This window comes from Halichoerus grypus, chromosome 9, assembly GCF_964656455.1.
Source record: "Halichoerus grypus chromosome 9, mHalGry1.hap1.1, whole genome shotgun sequence".
Lineage (NCBI taxonomy): Eukaryota > Metazoa > Chordata > Mammalia > Carnivora > Phocidae > Halichoerus > Halichoerus grypus.
The window spans coordinates 54,824,948-54,840,285 of NC_135720.1; the positions used below are offsets into that span (position 1 = coordinate 54,824,948).

At 40.3% G+C, this 15,338-nt stretch overlaps 1 protein-coding gene across 1 annotated transcript in view; it reads left to right on the plus strand.

Annotated features, from left to right (window-relative positions):
• The first annotated feature begins 294 nt into the window (after positions 1-294).
• The window catches only part of POPDC1 (popeye domain cAMP effector 1), a 33,574-nt gene continuing 18,530 nt past the window's right edge, over positions 295-15,338 (plus strand). Inside the window, exons 1-5 of the mRNA XM_078054933.1 lie at positions 295-452; positions 4,263-4,499; positions 7,997-8,121; positions 10,941-11,128; positions 11,851-11,959. Of these exons, the coding sequence (XP_077911059.1) occupies positions 4,274-4,499; positions 7,997-8,121; positions 10,941-11,128; positions 11,851-11,959 (648 nt within the window). The 5' untranslated portion in view covers positions 295-452; positions 4,263-4,273. The remainder of the gene's footprint in view (positions 453-4,262; positions 4,500-7,996; positions 8,122-10,940; positions 11,129-11,850; positions 11,960-15,338) is intronic.

Below are 15,338 nucleotides of genomic sequence, written 5' to 3' on the forward strand. Positions count from 1 at the left end.
GCCGCTGGTCCTAAGATGTTGCCCGCCCCCCCCCCCCCGCCCCCACGGATGCCCAAACAAGGACAGAATCGAGAAGTAGAGAGAAAACGGGGAAAGAAAAAAGCGGGTGTTTCAAACTGATCACGGTGGTGCAGACGCGGCGGGGGAGCTGGAGCAGCCGGGCGGGGAGTCAGGCCGAGGCCCCGGGCTCCGCCCGCCGGGGGGCGCCGGGGCGGCGGGCGCCTGCGCGGTGCAGCCCCAGCCCGGGCAGCCACCGTCGCGATGCCTATTTTAGTCAAAGCCGCTGCCGGCGCGGGGACCCGGCACTAGCCAAGGAGGCTCCGGACCCGCGATCCGCTGAGGGTTTCGCCTCGGCCGCCCGTCGAGCCGCCGCGTCGCTGTCCCCGCGCCCTGCCTCTGTCTCCCCAAACTTTGGCCAGCACCGCCCAGGTTCGGTGCCAGGGACAAGCCAGGTAAGGAGCGGGAGGCGTAGCTGCCGGCGGCTCCCCCCGCGCGCCCGGCTATTTGCAGCCTCAGGCTCCCGGGGCTAAATCGGGAAGCAAAGTTGGACCGCTGCTCCGCTGGGAACAACTTTGTCAGCCCCCGAGGCTGCTGCGGGTTCTCCGCGCCCGGGCCGCCGGGAGCCGTGCCCTCTCCTCCCTGGTCGAGCCCTCGCGGGGTTCCCTGTTCTTGGAAACCGCCTTTCTCCCGCGTCTGGGGTCCACCGCCACAGACCCTCAGGTGTCAGCTGTTGCAACACGGGTCTGGCAGCGCCAGCGGTCCCCGGGCGCTCCAGCCCCCTCGGGTGCCGGTTCCCGCGCTCTGCCTCGAGCAAGCCATTGGTGAGCTCGGCATCTCCTCCTCCGGCTGGACGCCCGGGGCTCCCGGCCCCTAACCCACTAAAGGCTCCTCCTCGCCCGCTATAGGGCCGCCGGGTCTCCTGCTGAGGCTGCGCGCAGCCGGGCGCACTGTGTGGCCTGCCCCGGCCCGGCGCTGGGATTGCCAGGTCGGGCACGGCGCTCATTGCACACCCCTCGGGGCCCGAGCGTTCGAGTCAAGAGGAACAGTAGACACTGATTCTCCTTTAAAGAGCGAGGTGAGCGGGTTCCCTGGGGAGAACCGATGGCTGGGGAACCCGTGAACCTCGCTACCCGCCCGCGCCCTGGTTTCTGAGGCATTGGGAAACGTGTTGTAGGCCAGACACGTCCCAGAAACTGCTTGCTTTGAAGCAAGAATAAGTGCGAAAAGACTCTTGGCAACGTAATACCCTTTGCCATTCCGCGGATGTACAAAGGTTCAGTTCGATTTGCAGAATGAATCAAGTCTGCCAGCACGACTTTTGCTCATTGCTGCCTTTTCATTTTTGTAGTTTGATGAAGGGTTAATGTTAGTTTCACCATGTAGCTATTTAATCCTACAGACACCTATTTGGAAAGGGATAGATAAACAGGACTTTACCAGAGCAGGTAATTAAAGGAATTAGACTCTGAAGAACTAATAGGAGAAAGAAAATTTCTCTTGATTCAGTCAAAATTAACCTGAACGTTTACCAGTTTTTCAGTCTAGCCGTCCTCCTTAGACTCATTGTGGATATAAGGATAGTTCAGTGTAAACGACTTAAATCCATTAAAAGTGATCAAAGGGAGCCGAAACTAGTAAAATCCAGTCAATATAATTGACAATAGGTAACTGGCATTTCAAAATTGACATAGAGATAAATACACATAGATAAATAATAGATATACAAATAAATAACAAATTATATAATAAATGTATTATACAATGTTAGCTATTCTACAAGCTGTAATACATATAGAAAATAAAATAGGTATATAAATACCTATATCTTTAATAAGATGTGGTGCATCAATATGTTGTAGGATGATCCCACCTTTTAAAAATTCCTATTGCTGGGGCTCCTGGGTGGCTCAGTCGTTAAGCGTCTACTTTCGGCTCAGGTCATGATCCCAGGATCCTGGGATCGAGCCCCACATCGGGCTCCCTGCTCGGCGGGGAGCCTGCTTCTTCCTCTCCCACTCCCCCTGCTTGTGTTCCCTCTCTCACTGTGTTTCTCTGTCAAATAAATAAATAAAATTAAAAAAAAATTCCTATTGCTATTTCCCTGGTTTTTGTGTCAGTAGATCGTAGTTTTCCTATCATTTCTCTTGGAGCAGAAGTTGGTACCTTTAGTGCCACTTGAAGAACTTTTAAAAGCCTGAAATTGAGCTAGAGTGGATTAGTTGGTAATACAGGTGTAACTGGGTGGATATGAAGGGGAATATGTATTGACTAACTTATTATATAAATGTGTATTAGAGCCTCAAGCTATTAAAACTTGAAGGGGTTTCAAAGACCATCTAGTCCAGCTACCTCTATTCCCGGGAAGAAGCCCACCCAAGGAGCGGAAGTGACTTTCCTTAACTTATGTGGCTCCCCAGGGCTTTTGGTATAGAACTTGACTTTCTTAGTCCCAGCAACGCTGGGCACTTTCCTGTCTTTACTACTGAGGTTTGGAGAGACTGAAGTGATTTCTAAAAATGTTTGTCATGTCTGTGTCCCTTCTGTATGGCTTTCACCTCTGGCATTCTCTGCAGAGTCTAGGCCTTGGGTATACATAGATGAATATGACATCACCTCTGCCTCATAGAGAACACAGGATAGTTAGAAAAGCAAATAGGACAATGGAAGTAGAAGCATATTCTAAAGTGCCATAGAAATGTAGTTATTATTAGTTTAGGTAATGCTAATGCATAAGCTGACATTGACACTAGTTTGTGAGTGATAGAGGACCTTGAATATCATTCACCCTCCTGCAGAAATTATAGGATTAATTCTCATTTGGTCCTTGAAAGCAAACTTTATAAATGGAATTATTCAAATAATGATATCTCTCACCCCAATAGGCTTATATTTTTATTGATTTAAACATTTGGAAAGTGGTTGAATTTATGTAGTTTCTTTCCTTTTTGCAGAAAATCAATATCTAAGTCAACTATTTATCTTTATGAACTATTTCAGAATTATATGAAGAGATATTTAATTGACTCAATCATTTCATTCATAGTTTGTAATGCATGGACCTTTTTTTTTATCATCTTAAGAGATATAGAATTCTTTCAGATTTGTCTAATAACATCCTTTCAAAATGCCCAATCTGTACCAATTATTCTACCACCTAAAACCTTTACTTTGATATGATGAAAAAAAATGAATGGAAAAATAAGGTTAATTGTGTGACCTTATTATGGAAAGACATATTATTAGATTAAATTTAAAGATTTTTTTGGTCCCCATTTGGAATTCTTTTTCTGAAATGGAATAATTCATATAATCTGTAAACCTACATGGTTTTTTTTTGTCAGAGACCAATTTGTATAATTAATAATAGAAAGAGTTTTTTAAGAACCAGAGGTAGAGGACAGGTAATTTAGTTAGGAAATGGTGCCACTTTGTGTTAAGGTTTAGGTAAGCATGTGCAAAATGTGTACTCTTTGAAATGTATTTGCTACAGATTTTAATATTAAATAGTTGAATGTATATTCATTACCTCTCCTACATATAAGTAAACCACAAGTTTACTACTTTTTAATTCGTAACATGCTACCTAGTAGAGTTTTTATGGGAAAGAAAGTAGAGATTTAAATTGGATAATGGAAGGAAGAGTAAATTTTGTATCTCTCTGTGTATATATAAATGATTAGTAATGTATTTATTATGTGTATATATGATAATATAGAATGTATATACATATGATACAATGATTTAATGACAGTATATAAATAGAGCCTTCTAAATATCCTAAGCCTTCAAATAGTAAATATGAGAGGGTTAATTTTTTTGAAAGTACTTAAAAAATCAGTTTTTCCAATCCTTTTTTCTGTGTTTGGATTCAGTGTCATAGTGAGAATGTGATGGAAGACTGTAATTGCTGTGGTTTATGAACATTGGTGATTGTCTTTTAGACTAGTTAATTTCTCGTTCCTCTTTCCCCCACCATGTACGTTTATTTGCAGATATATATATCAGTGAATAGTTGTGCACTATGCTAAATATTTTATATATTTCATTAGAAAGTCAAATGAGGTATTACTGTCATCATTTAACAGATAATAACACTTAATATGTGACTGGTAGGGTTCAAACCCGGGTCCAATTCATAAGCACCAGAAAAGTCTATCTACCAACATTTAGTTCACAGAAATCATTTTGATACAATGCCTATAGGGGTAGTAAGATACAGCTGCCATTTTTATGATTGTCCTCTTGTTTCTTTGTTTTTACAGGGATTTTCAAGATGAATTATACCGAGTCCAGCCCATTGACAGAATCAACTGCAATAGATTTTACACCCGAGTTAGAAAGTATCATACCTGTGCCTTCCAATGAGACCACATGTCAAAACTGGAGAGAGATACATCACCTAGTTTTTCATGTAGCAAATATTTTTTTCACAATTGGGTTGGTTATTCCAACTACTCTTCACCTTCATATGATACTCCTTAGGGGAATGTTAACTATAGGTAAGAATACCTACCTAATCAAGACGTTTGTAACTTCTCTGGAACTGGCATCAGATAGGCTTTGTGTTGGGGGCTTCAGGGCATTTCTTGTCAGGTCTATAGCATACCAAAAATATAGGTCTCTGTCGGCAAATTAGCAGTACATATATCAGGTAACTTGCAACGTAGGCCTTTACATGCCCTTATTTATTTTAGAGAAGACTGTGTGTGTTTTCTTTTTTTTTTTTTTAAAGATTTTAGTTATTTATTTGACACAGAGAGACAGCCAGAGAGAGAACACAAGCAGGGTAAGTGGGAGAGAGAGAAGCAGGCTTCCCACCGAGCAGGGAGCCTGATGCGGGGCTCGATCCCAGGACCCTGGGACCATGACCTGAGCCAAAGGCAGATGCTTAATGACTGAGCCAACCAGGCGCCCCATGACTGTGTGTGTTTTCTATATTGTTTAGATTTTCCAGATATCAAAAACTCCATTTGTATGTAGGAGTGTGTGATCCAAATCCTGGTTCCACCACTTGCTAACTGTGTCACTGGGGCAGGGGATCGAACCTTTCTACCCCTTAGTTTTCCCACGTGTCAAATAAGGGTTAAAATAATACCACCTCCTAGGGTTGTTGTAAGAATTAAATGAGTGTGTGTGTGTGTGTGTGTGTGTGTGTGTGTGTGCGCACATGTGTATGTATGATATTTGACTTCTAATAGTGCCTGGCACATAGTAAGTACTATCCAGTCTTAACCACTATTATTTAAATAGGCATTTCTTATGGCCTATAATGCAACACTGGGAACAAAAGTAATTTCCCAGACACCATAGTTCAAATAAAACTTTTTTGAGGGCTCCAGTAATCCTGATGAAGCAGGTTAACTTGATTCACATCAAAATGCCAAAACAATTGAATGAATTATTTTAGCCGCTGATTCTTGACAAATTACGCTCTATGTGATTGTTTCTTTGGTGATTTATTTATTCAGGTGCATTTTTGAGCACCTATAATTTGTCAGGCAAAGACTGAAGAAGGCAGTGTCCATCTTTGAAAAAGATACTTTGGGGGGGCTGGAGAGAAACAGATGGGCAGTCATGCGTGCGGTGTCGGATGCTGTGATGCAGGTGTGCGCCCAGGGCCAGGGAGAAAGAGAGAGGGTGATAGGCTCAGCAGGAAGGCCGAGCAGGGTCACACTGAGGAGATGACACTGGAGCTGGCTTTTGGAAGGGCTTCTCTGCGTGTGAGTGTGTGTGTATCCAGGTGAAAGGCACGGAGGAGAGGGAAATTCGGCATATTGAGGGAGAATGAAGAGTGACCCATTATGTCTGAAACACATGAAAAATGACAAGGAATGTGCAAAGTGAAGCCTGGAAGTGAGAGACAGGCTTCCAGTTATGGAATGAATAAGTTATGGGAATAAAAGGCACAGCGTAGGGAATATAGCCAGTGATACTATAATAGTGTTGTGTGGTGACAGACTGTAGCCACGCTGGTGGTGAGCAGAGCATAATGTATTGAGATATTGAATCACTATGTTGTCCACCTGAAACTAATGTAACATTATGCATCAACTATACTCAAAATGAATAAACAGTAGATAGATAAGTAGATAGATAGAATAGGAAGAGGCTGGAAGGGAAGATAGAAGGCAGCTTGTGGGACTTCTGTGTTACCTCTGAGGCAGGTAGGGATTGCAGCAGGCATGACAGTGTTGAATGAAAAACAAGACAAACCCACACCCTATAAAAAGGCAAAGGCTAATTATAAATTTTTCAAGATTTTATTTATTTATTTGAAAGAGAGAGAGTGGGGGCACGCACAGGAGCAGGGGTGGGGGAGGGGCAGAGACAGAGGGAGAAGCGACTCCCCGTTGAGCAGGGAGCTCAAGGCAGGGCTTGATCCCAGGTGCCAGGATCATGACCTGAGCCAAAGGCAGATGCCTAACCGACTGAGCCACCCAGGCACGCTGCTAATTATAAATTTTAAGACACAGTTTTAGAGGTAGGACAGACCAAGGAGATCATCTAATCCGACCAAGAAGAAACCTGGAGAAGTTAAATGACTCATCCAAAATTAAGACGGACAGAATGTGGCCAAACCAGGGCTATAATTCATGTCCTCATGTTCCCAGTCAGTTGAAGCATTATTTTTCCCCTGTCTTCTTTAAGTAATACTATTTTAAAATTCAAAAGAATTTGCTATGAAATATTATTTTAAAAACTTCTAAAGTTTTACATTTTGGTCTGCTCAGATGCCCCAGATCATTCTGATGAAATAAAAATTGCAAATGGATAACTTTTTAATGTGGGAGGTTAGCTTTTATGTGCATGTATGTTGTTGATATATTTGTATCATATTGATAATTTTATTTTAAATTAAAAATGTATATTGACTCTCCCACCAAAAATGGATCAAAAAGAACTGGGATATTTTTCCTAAAGTGAGAGAATTGATAAAAAGCAAGATTTCCATAGGTGAGTGGAAAATCATCAAATGAAAAATTCAGATGGCTAGAAAATTTTGGTAAAATATTTGGGTTCACCAATAATCATGGAAATGCAAAATAAAACACATAATTCCTCAGTATCAAATTAAGACTTTTCAAATTTTGTAATATTAACAACTTGATAGTGGCATTCCCAACTAGTAGGATTACAAATAATCTATATACCTTTGGGAAACAATTCTTCAGTCTCATCAAAGCTATAAAGTTCATTTCCTTCACTTACTGTCAGGTAATCCACCCTAAGGAAATAGTCAGAAAAACATTAATTCTTAATGTATAAAGATGTCTTGGCGATGTATCAAAAATTTACACCCAAAAAAATCTCATCTGTTTACCAGTTGGGAAATGGTTAAATTAGGGCTTAATCAGTTACAGTCATTAAAAACTATGTATATGAAGAATTTTAACAAAATAGGGAAATTACCACAATAAGTAAAATAAGTACAAGTGGGTTTTAAAATTTTTATATACTGTAGGTTTGCCATCAGGTAAAAATACATCAAGACAGTAAGGAAGTATTAAATATCAACAGTGGTTTTCTCTAAGTGGTAGGTTTTTTTCCCCTTTAAAAAATATTTTCTATATAAATTTTCTGCAACAAAGCACATTTTTCTTTTGTGGTAATAAGACAAAAAACAAAATGGAACTTAATGTGATGTTTGGCTTAGGTATTTTTTTTTTTTTTTAAAGAGAGAGAGAGAGTGCACTTGCACAAGCAGGGGGAGGGGCAGAGGGAGAGAGAGAGAGAATCCCAATCAAGTTCTATGGGGTGCTGGGGTTGGGGGGGGGGGGAAGTGCAGGAGTGGGGGAGGGGAGTGGGGGGTTTTTGGCCTGAGCCAAAATCAAGAGTCTGACGCTTAATCAACTGAGCCACATAGGTGCCCCTGGCTTAAGTATTTCTAAAATGTGTTTGGGGTTTTTTTAATATATATACAGAGAATAACAAATTTATTAAGCTATATGCTGACGCTATTCCAGACATCTAACACATTGACTTTGTTATTCAACAGGATGCACCCTTTATATTGTCTGGGCCACTCTCTACCGATGTGCCTTGGATATCATGATCTGGAACTCTGTGTTCCTGGGTGTCAACATTTTGCATCTGTCATATCTTTTGTACAAGAAAAGACCGGTAATTACTAAAATTCATTAATAAGGAAGAGATTTTAAAGTCAAAAAACTTTTAAAGTGCTTTGTTCAGACTTGAGAATGAACATCTAACATCTTTAGTCCCTTTAATATCATTTCTCTGATTTTGTTTATGTATGTCTGAAAGTGAAATATTTGAACACCATGAACTTTGTTTTACAAATGAGTCTTTTTTAAAGATGTATTTATTTATTTTAGAGAGAGAGTGCAGGCGGGAGGGGCAGAGAGGGAGGGAGAGAGAATCTTAGGCGGACTCCACACTCAGCACAGAGCCCACGCAGGGCTCCATCCCACGACCCTGAGATCAAGACATGAGCCGAATCCAAGAGTCAGGCGCTCAACCAACTGTGCCACCCAGACACCCCTACAAATGAGTTTTTTAAACTTTTTACATCATTAAGACAATTTAGACATGAAAGGACATTTTTCGTCATAGAACTTCATTATTTCTTTTGTCTATTGATATTTAAATGTCACTTGGAAATATCTTTGCCCAGCTGTAAAATTAATTACTCACAGGCAACTTCCTTGAACATACTAATGATTTACAAATAGTTCCTGCTATTTTGTAAATGTAATGACTTTATTTTTTTCTCATTATGCCCAAAATATTCATTTAAGGAAATCGTCATCTGGGGAGGGTTTTGCCAAAACATTAGTATTTAACTTTTTTTTTCAACTCTGATTTATCTTCTTGTGTTTCTGGTCATTCTAAGACCAAAAAGATGTAAATAGGATAAGAAAGCTGTGTGACTTCTAGAAATCCTTCCCCACATTGTTTACTAATGGTTCAAAGTACACACAATTATTCAGTAAGGTAAAGGGCCTCATCTTATATTCAAAGCCAGACATGTGCACAGAAAACTATTAGAAAACAAGACATTTCACAGGAAACGATAATTTGAATGATATAAATGATACATGTAATAGGCATTCTACAGATTGTAACCTCCTCAAACGTTGCCACCCAGTCTGTTTTGCTTACTGTATTAGTTTTCTCTAGGTTACCCTGTGTAATAAACAACCTGAAAATCTCAGTGACAAATAACAGTGACAGGCCCTTTTTCTCACCCACCTTATAGGTGGGCTCTAGCAATTGTGTGTCAACTGTGATTCTGTGCTGTGTCTTCATTTCAGGGTCTCTGCTGAAGCAGCAGGTTCTGGTTAGACATGCATTCTCATGGCAGAGAAAGAAGTACAAGAGAACAAAAGAGAAAGACCTGGTGTCTCTTAAAACTTCTGCACAGAAGGAGCATACGTCACTTTTGCTCACATTCCATTGGCTAAAGCAAATGACATGGTCAAGCGTGATAGTGTGGGAATAGGCTGGGGTAAGGGGATGGATAATCCTTTTACAGGGGATGGTAGCAGCAAATAGTCGGGAATGATAATATCATCTCCCACCTTACAGTTGTGTTCCGCGTTCCTGTCAACCATGATTGTCACATAACAAGTGCTCAAAAAAATATTTGATGAGTGACTGCTTTCACAAGAAGAATTAAGAAGGCTTCATGAAGGAATTGGGACTTGAGCTAAGACTTGCAGAATGAGCAGATTATGAATTTGAGTCAATAGATCTTTCAGTTCCTGTGTTCATTACCAGGCCACATTGGCTAGTGTGTATCTTGAAAGTGGGACATATTTGTGAATAAACTCTTTTAAACACTCGTTACTAGCACTCTGAAGTAGAAGAGGTAGATGGTAGTGATAATGAGGATTACGATTTCTGAATATCAGAACTTGCTGGCACCCCAAGTTCTGAACATAAGGTTCAGAAGTTGCTGATGCGATGATGGTAGGAGCATCAGGTAAAACACCCACACAGTATCTGTGCTTTTGTTTCTTCTCACATTATAAGCCTACTTTTTTGAAAAATATAAATGCTGGTTCTTTGTTAAAATGAAAGACTGCAAGAGCATTGCAAAGGCTATAGTGACGTCTGAGTGGTTATCGTTATCTGGATCTATAAGCTTTATGGTGTGACTGTCAGAGATTTCATTGGGATGGACGATCATTTGAACCCCAAAGTTCATTCACCTGCTATACAGTTTTCCCAGACTAATGCTGGGCCCAAATATGGCGTGTGATCTGGGTCTTGTCTGACAGCAGAGGTGATTCAGCCATTTTGCTTTTCCCTTCCTCCAGTAGCCAGACTTAATTCTGTGGGTTCTCATTCTACAGAGTAGTTTACTTTAAGATGAAATTGCTGCACAGAAACCCTTTTACTCTCTTCACTTGGCTTCAGAATAAATAAATCAGAAGCAATGATTGCAGCTGTGGATGTTTGTTTTTCTAAACTGATGCATTAAACAATACTTACAATAGGCAAAATGCCTAATGCATGTATTTTCATAAATTTTTCCCAAGTTGATTCCTACTTTATGTGTTTATTGTTTTGCTATAACATTGAAAAGTTCACGTAATTTCTTTCTGTGAAACAAAATTGTTATAAAGACAAAAATGTTTCGTGTTATTTACAGGAAATGCTAAGATTGGAAAGGTCTATGTTGTGGTTAACGTTCAAAACCTCCACAGCTGTTCTGCAGCGCATGGGAAGAGATGTGATCAATAGTGCAAATCTTTTCCATATGCTCTTAGAGTTGTTTAACTGCAAAAGTGCCCTTTGAGCATCTAAACTTCTGTCCCCACTTCCTGTCTGGGTACGAGTCCATTGACTGAAATGCAGAAGGGCCACGGTGCGTCTTGCAGATTTGTTTCTTCTCAAACCCGTATTGAGACGGCAGAAGCCAGTGTTTTGCTGTTGCTGTGTTATGGCAGCATCCGGTCATTGCTGCATTTCAGGTAAAGATTGAGAAGGAGCTCAGTGGCATCTACCGCCGATTGTTTGAACCACTCCGTGTGCCTCCAGATCTGTTCAAAAGATTAACCGGCCAGTTTTGTATGATCCAAACCTTAAAAAAGGGCCAGACGTATGCTGCAGAGGATAAAACCTCAGTTGACGACCGTCTGAGTATCCTCCTGAAGGGGAAGTAAGTGCTCTCCGGAAATTGAAATTCCCAGTTCGCCTTGAATCTTCGCATGTCCCCTGGGTAGGAAATGACTAGAAGGGAATGATACAGATCATCAGGTCACAGAGTTTGTTGGTGGTGAAATCCCATGTTACAACTGTATTTTCGAATACTACCAAGTAACAGGTTAGAGTTACATAGAATTGACTACTCTGAATCTTGTGGATGTTAGGATTTCCACCTGTGAACATTTTGAACCTTTATTGACCCTTTTTTTAAAGTTAATGAGTCAACATTGAAGTAGGTTTGAGTTAGGCATTAAACTTCCAGAAGCTTGTGCATGTTTCACAGGTGATTTATTTTTGAATATCACAAAAACATAACTTCTAGGAATATTAGCCTTCTGAGGAGAGAGCCAGTATATACTGTTCTGACATAATTATTAATACCAGCCCTTTCCTTCTCAAAAGTATCTGATTTTGAGTAATAAATTTATGATCACTCTAGCTATATGAGCAGTGATAACCATTGGAAGGCACATGTCTGCTCAATAGTGGAACCTGTCTTTTTTTTTTTTCTTGTTGGTGAAATTTATATTGAAGTAAATATTTATGCTTTGAATTATGTTTGTCCTCTGTGGAGTCTTTAAAACTTTAGTACAAAATACCAACCCATTAGATTAAGGATCGTCATGTTATTTGTGGAAATATTATGCATTTATTAACATTAATTTCTGTTATCAGAATGAAGGTTTCCTATCGAGGACATTTTCTGCATAACATTTACCCCTGTGCCTTTATAGATTCTCCTGAATTTAGATCAACTCAGATGCACAAAGGTGAAAAATTCCAGGTATGTTTCATCATGATTTTCAGAAGATTGGAACTAGTTCGTGTCTCATTTGATATTCAGAAGATATTAATAGAAAAGTGATTTATTGAAAAAAGAGATTTCCATATGGTACATATAGCATGATCCCATTTTCATAAAACTTAAACAAAATAGTATCTATGCATGCATAAAAAGAGGTCTAGAAAGATATATCCTACTTTGGCCGTAGTGTTAACACTTATTTCTGGGTTGTGAGTTTGACTGTTTTTTAATTTTCTTCCTTTTGGTTTATTGGAATTTTTATAATTTTTCTGTAGAAAACATATAGTGCTTTGATTATGAGAAGAAAGGAAAATGTCAGTTGTGGATAATCAGTGTTCCTAAAACATGTAATTCGTTACTTTTGTTGGGAAAAAAACAGAAGCTGGCTTTACCTTAGAGATCTTCTTTTGTTAATCCTTATGAAAAAATTAATCACTTTACTCTTTTATTTTTAATGAATACTTTAAGGGCAAAGGATGAAGTTCTTCATAGCTGAAATTCGCTCCATTATGTGGCACTTTGTTTTGATTCTTTCTGTAAGTGTCCAGCCCTCCTATATTATTCCCCACTTGACTGATAGGAAAGTAACCAAGAAAATGGGTGAGAGTTTCCTTTGCTCTCAGCCTCTAGATAAACAGCAGTAAGGAAATAGCCTGAGAAGATCCTGAGCAAGAGTGTAAATGTATAGGTAGGAAATGGAATAGGAGGGATGTTATCACCTGAGGGAGGAAATGTCAGTGTTTCTTGATGACACATCTTATTTTTGAGTCCCATTTTGAGGCACCATACAATCTGGGAGGCCACATGAAGATAAAAGGGAAAATTTACAGACATACGGTTGAGTTGAGTTTATATACGATGGTTGGAGCCCTACCCCACTCCTATTCTGCCTGAGTAGCAGGTCTGACTAACCACACAACCTGTGAAAGTTATGTGCATTTACTACAAGGTCTCATGTAAGTTCATTAACTGGGTGTAGTACTGTTCCCAAGCAGACTGAGGTTAAGATACACAAGTGGAAAGCTAATGCTATCTCGTGGCTTCTCGAATTTACACTCTCACCTTGTGTTTGTGAGGGTCAGCTGTGCACTGAGACTTATGTTCTTACTGTACCACCATCTACAAACTAGTACAAAGCCACTTCTTCCCTCTCTCCTTCTTTCCTCTGCCCCCCTTACAATTTCTTCTTCCAAAGCCCATTTATCTTTTGATCCGTTTCTCTGTCTAGAGTAGCAAGGGGCGTTGCACAATAACTCAGTCTCATTATAACCCCAAAGAGACTGGAATTTGGAGAGGGGGTGGAAACTGAGCCCCCTTCGTTTCTGGAAACAAGCGCTCCCTGAGAGGCCAGGGATATGAACAGGTACTATCTTTTCCACTGGACTTCAAATTAATATTTTGATTAAGTTAACAAAAAGGAATTCCTACTATGAGCTGCAGTTTCTTCTTGGGGACTAGGGGTTGGGATTTGGTAGTTGAGAAATGTTCCTGAAAATTGCTGTGGCTATTCCAAAATCATGGCCCAGATCGAGGTACCGTAGCTGGGAGAGGATATTTATTCAGCCTTTCCAACACCAGTCACCTTTTGTCTGCGCAGAGTGTGGTGTGGCGTCTTCTGATTGGTCAATGGATAAAAACTACTTTAGCATCGTGGAACCTGGGTCCTGCACAGTTGGAGCAGGCTCCATCAGAGCAAACCCTTGGGAGAGATTGTGTTTTGATTGTTTACAAAATGTTCCCATTGACAGATACTCAAGAGTAAAAATAGCCATTGCACATCTGTGTAGAAGTACGTAGTGCCTCTTTCTGAAGCAAGTTCCCAAATGAAACATGCCACCCGCTCTAACGTCTCACTACCTGTGCCCATAGCAGAGGACATTTGAAAGTGTCAGTGGTCAGACTTCCCCACCTCCATGCTTTTCACCTGCTAGTCTCATTTTTCTTTAATTCTGAACAATTAAAAGTGTTCTGACAAGGAGCTCCTTCCTTCAAATTTTTATTTCTTTAAATCATCTTTGGTAGGGGTGCTAATGAATTATAGAATAAGGTGGAAGGAGAAAAGAAAGGCAAGTGGGCCCAATGACCGTCTCTCGAGATTGCACAGCAAATGTGGTTTGGGTATATGTGTGACGATTACGACAGGCGCAGTGACAGGGCTGAGAAACCGATTCTGAACTTGAACTCCCAGATGCCTGAGAGGCGCTTATAGCCATCTTGGTACTTACCCACCAAAGTTGCTGCTTAGAACTCTTGATAGAACCTTGGGTATCTTTATTACAAAAGGTGGAAGTAGTCTTTCGTGTTTGCTTTCTTTTTCTTTGTGCCGTTGTTTTATGTCAAGTGAGCTTTACCGTTTTCCCATTTATCTTTTGTATTCTATTTCCCACTATTGCTTGCCCCTGGTTGGTTGCACGTCCTGTGCTGTGAAGTCTGAAACCCAAAGCTTTATTGACTTTAAGGGAAGAAGAATGTCTTGGAGATCCCAGCCCTCATGAAGTAAATGAGCATTAAATTTCCACCTGTGCTTAAACCAAACCTGATCTTGGTGTTAAGTAAATCTTTTGGTTAAGCTGTGAAGCACTTTAATCGGCCAACTTTGACCCTACTGTATATTAGTGCTCTGGAGAACTCTAAGCATTGGTTGAATAGAGCAGTCCTAGGACATTTTTGTGTTCCTGAAGTGCGAAATGTTATATGATACATGAAGAAAATAACAAATCCTCCCCTGAGGACAGTCAACCAGTCATATTGTTGAGCTGCTCTTGCCAATCCTGACACATTTGGCAATTCTCTCAGACACCCTTGTTCTTGTGTAATGTCTTCCCATTCTGTGAAGGTGTAGAATCTAAAGGGAGGGACAGGCCTAGTGCCTTGATGTAATCAAGGCAAACCTGATCACAAACACTTAGTCCAGTTCTCTCACTGAAAGAAATCCTTTTGTATCTCCCAGTGCCATGTTTGCCTTTATTTCCTCAGTAAAATTCTCCAGAGCTGAAGCATGGCACTGCTGAGGTACCCTAATGACTTAAGAAGCAAATTTATTTTACAGAAGCTTTAAAAATTCTTATATTGCTTTATAGAAATTCCTCATTAAAATATGTTTTACTTGGCTGTTGTGACAGGAAATCATTAAACACAAATGTCTATTTGGTAGAAATGAAGCATTAGCCATCGTGTAAAATGACCTCAGTCAATATGCTAACTCCGTACTTCCAATTAAATGCCTGCACTTAGGGACTTGCAAGTTACTCGTACATACTGTAGGTATAGCTTATTATTTGAATACTGTTGTTAAATCTAAATTTAATAATAATTTAAACAGGTTTAAAGTATTTTTCAACCATCAATAAGAAATGTA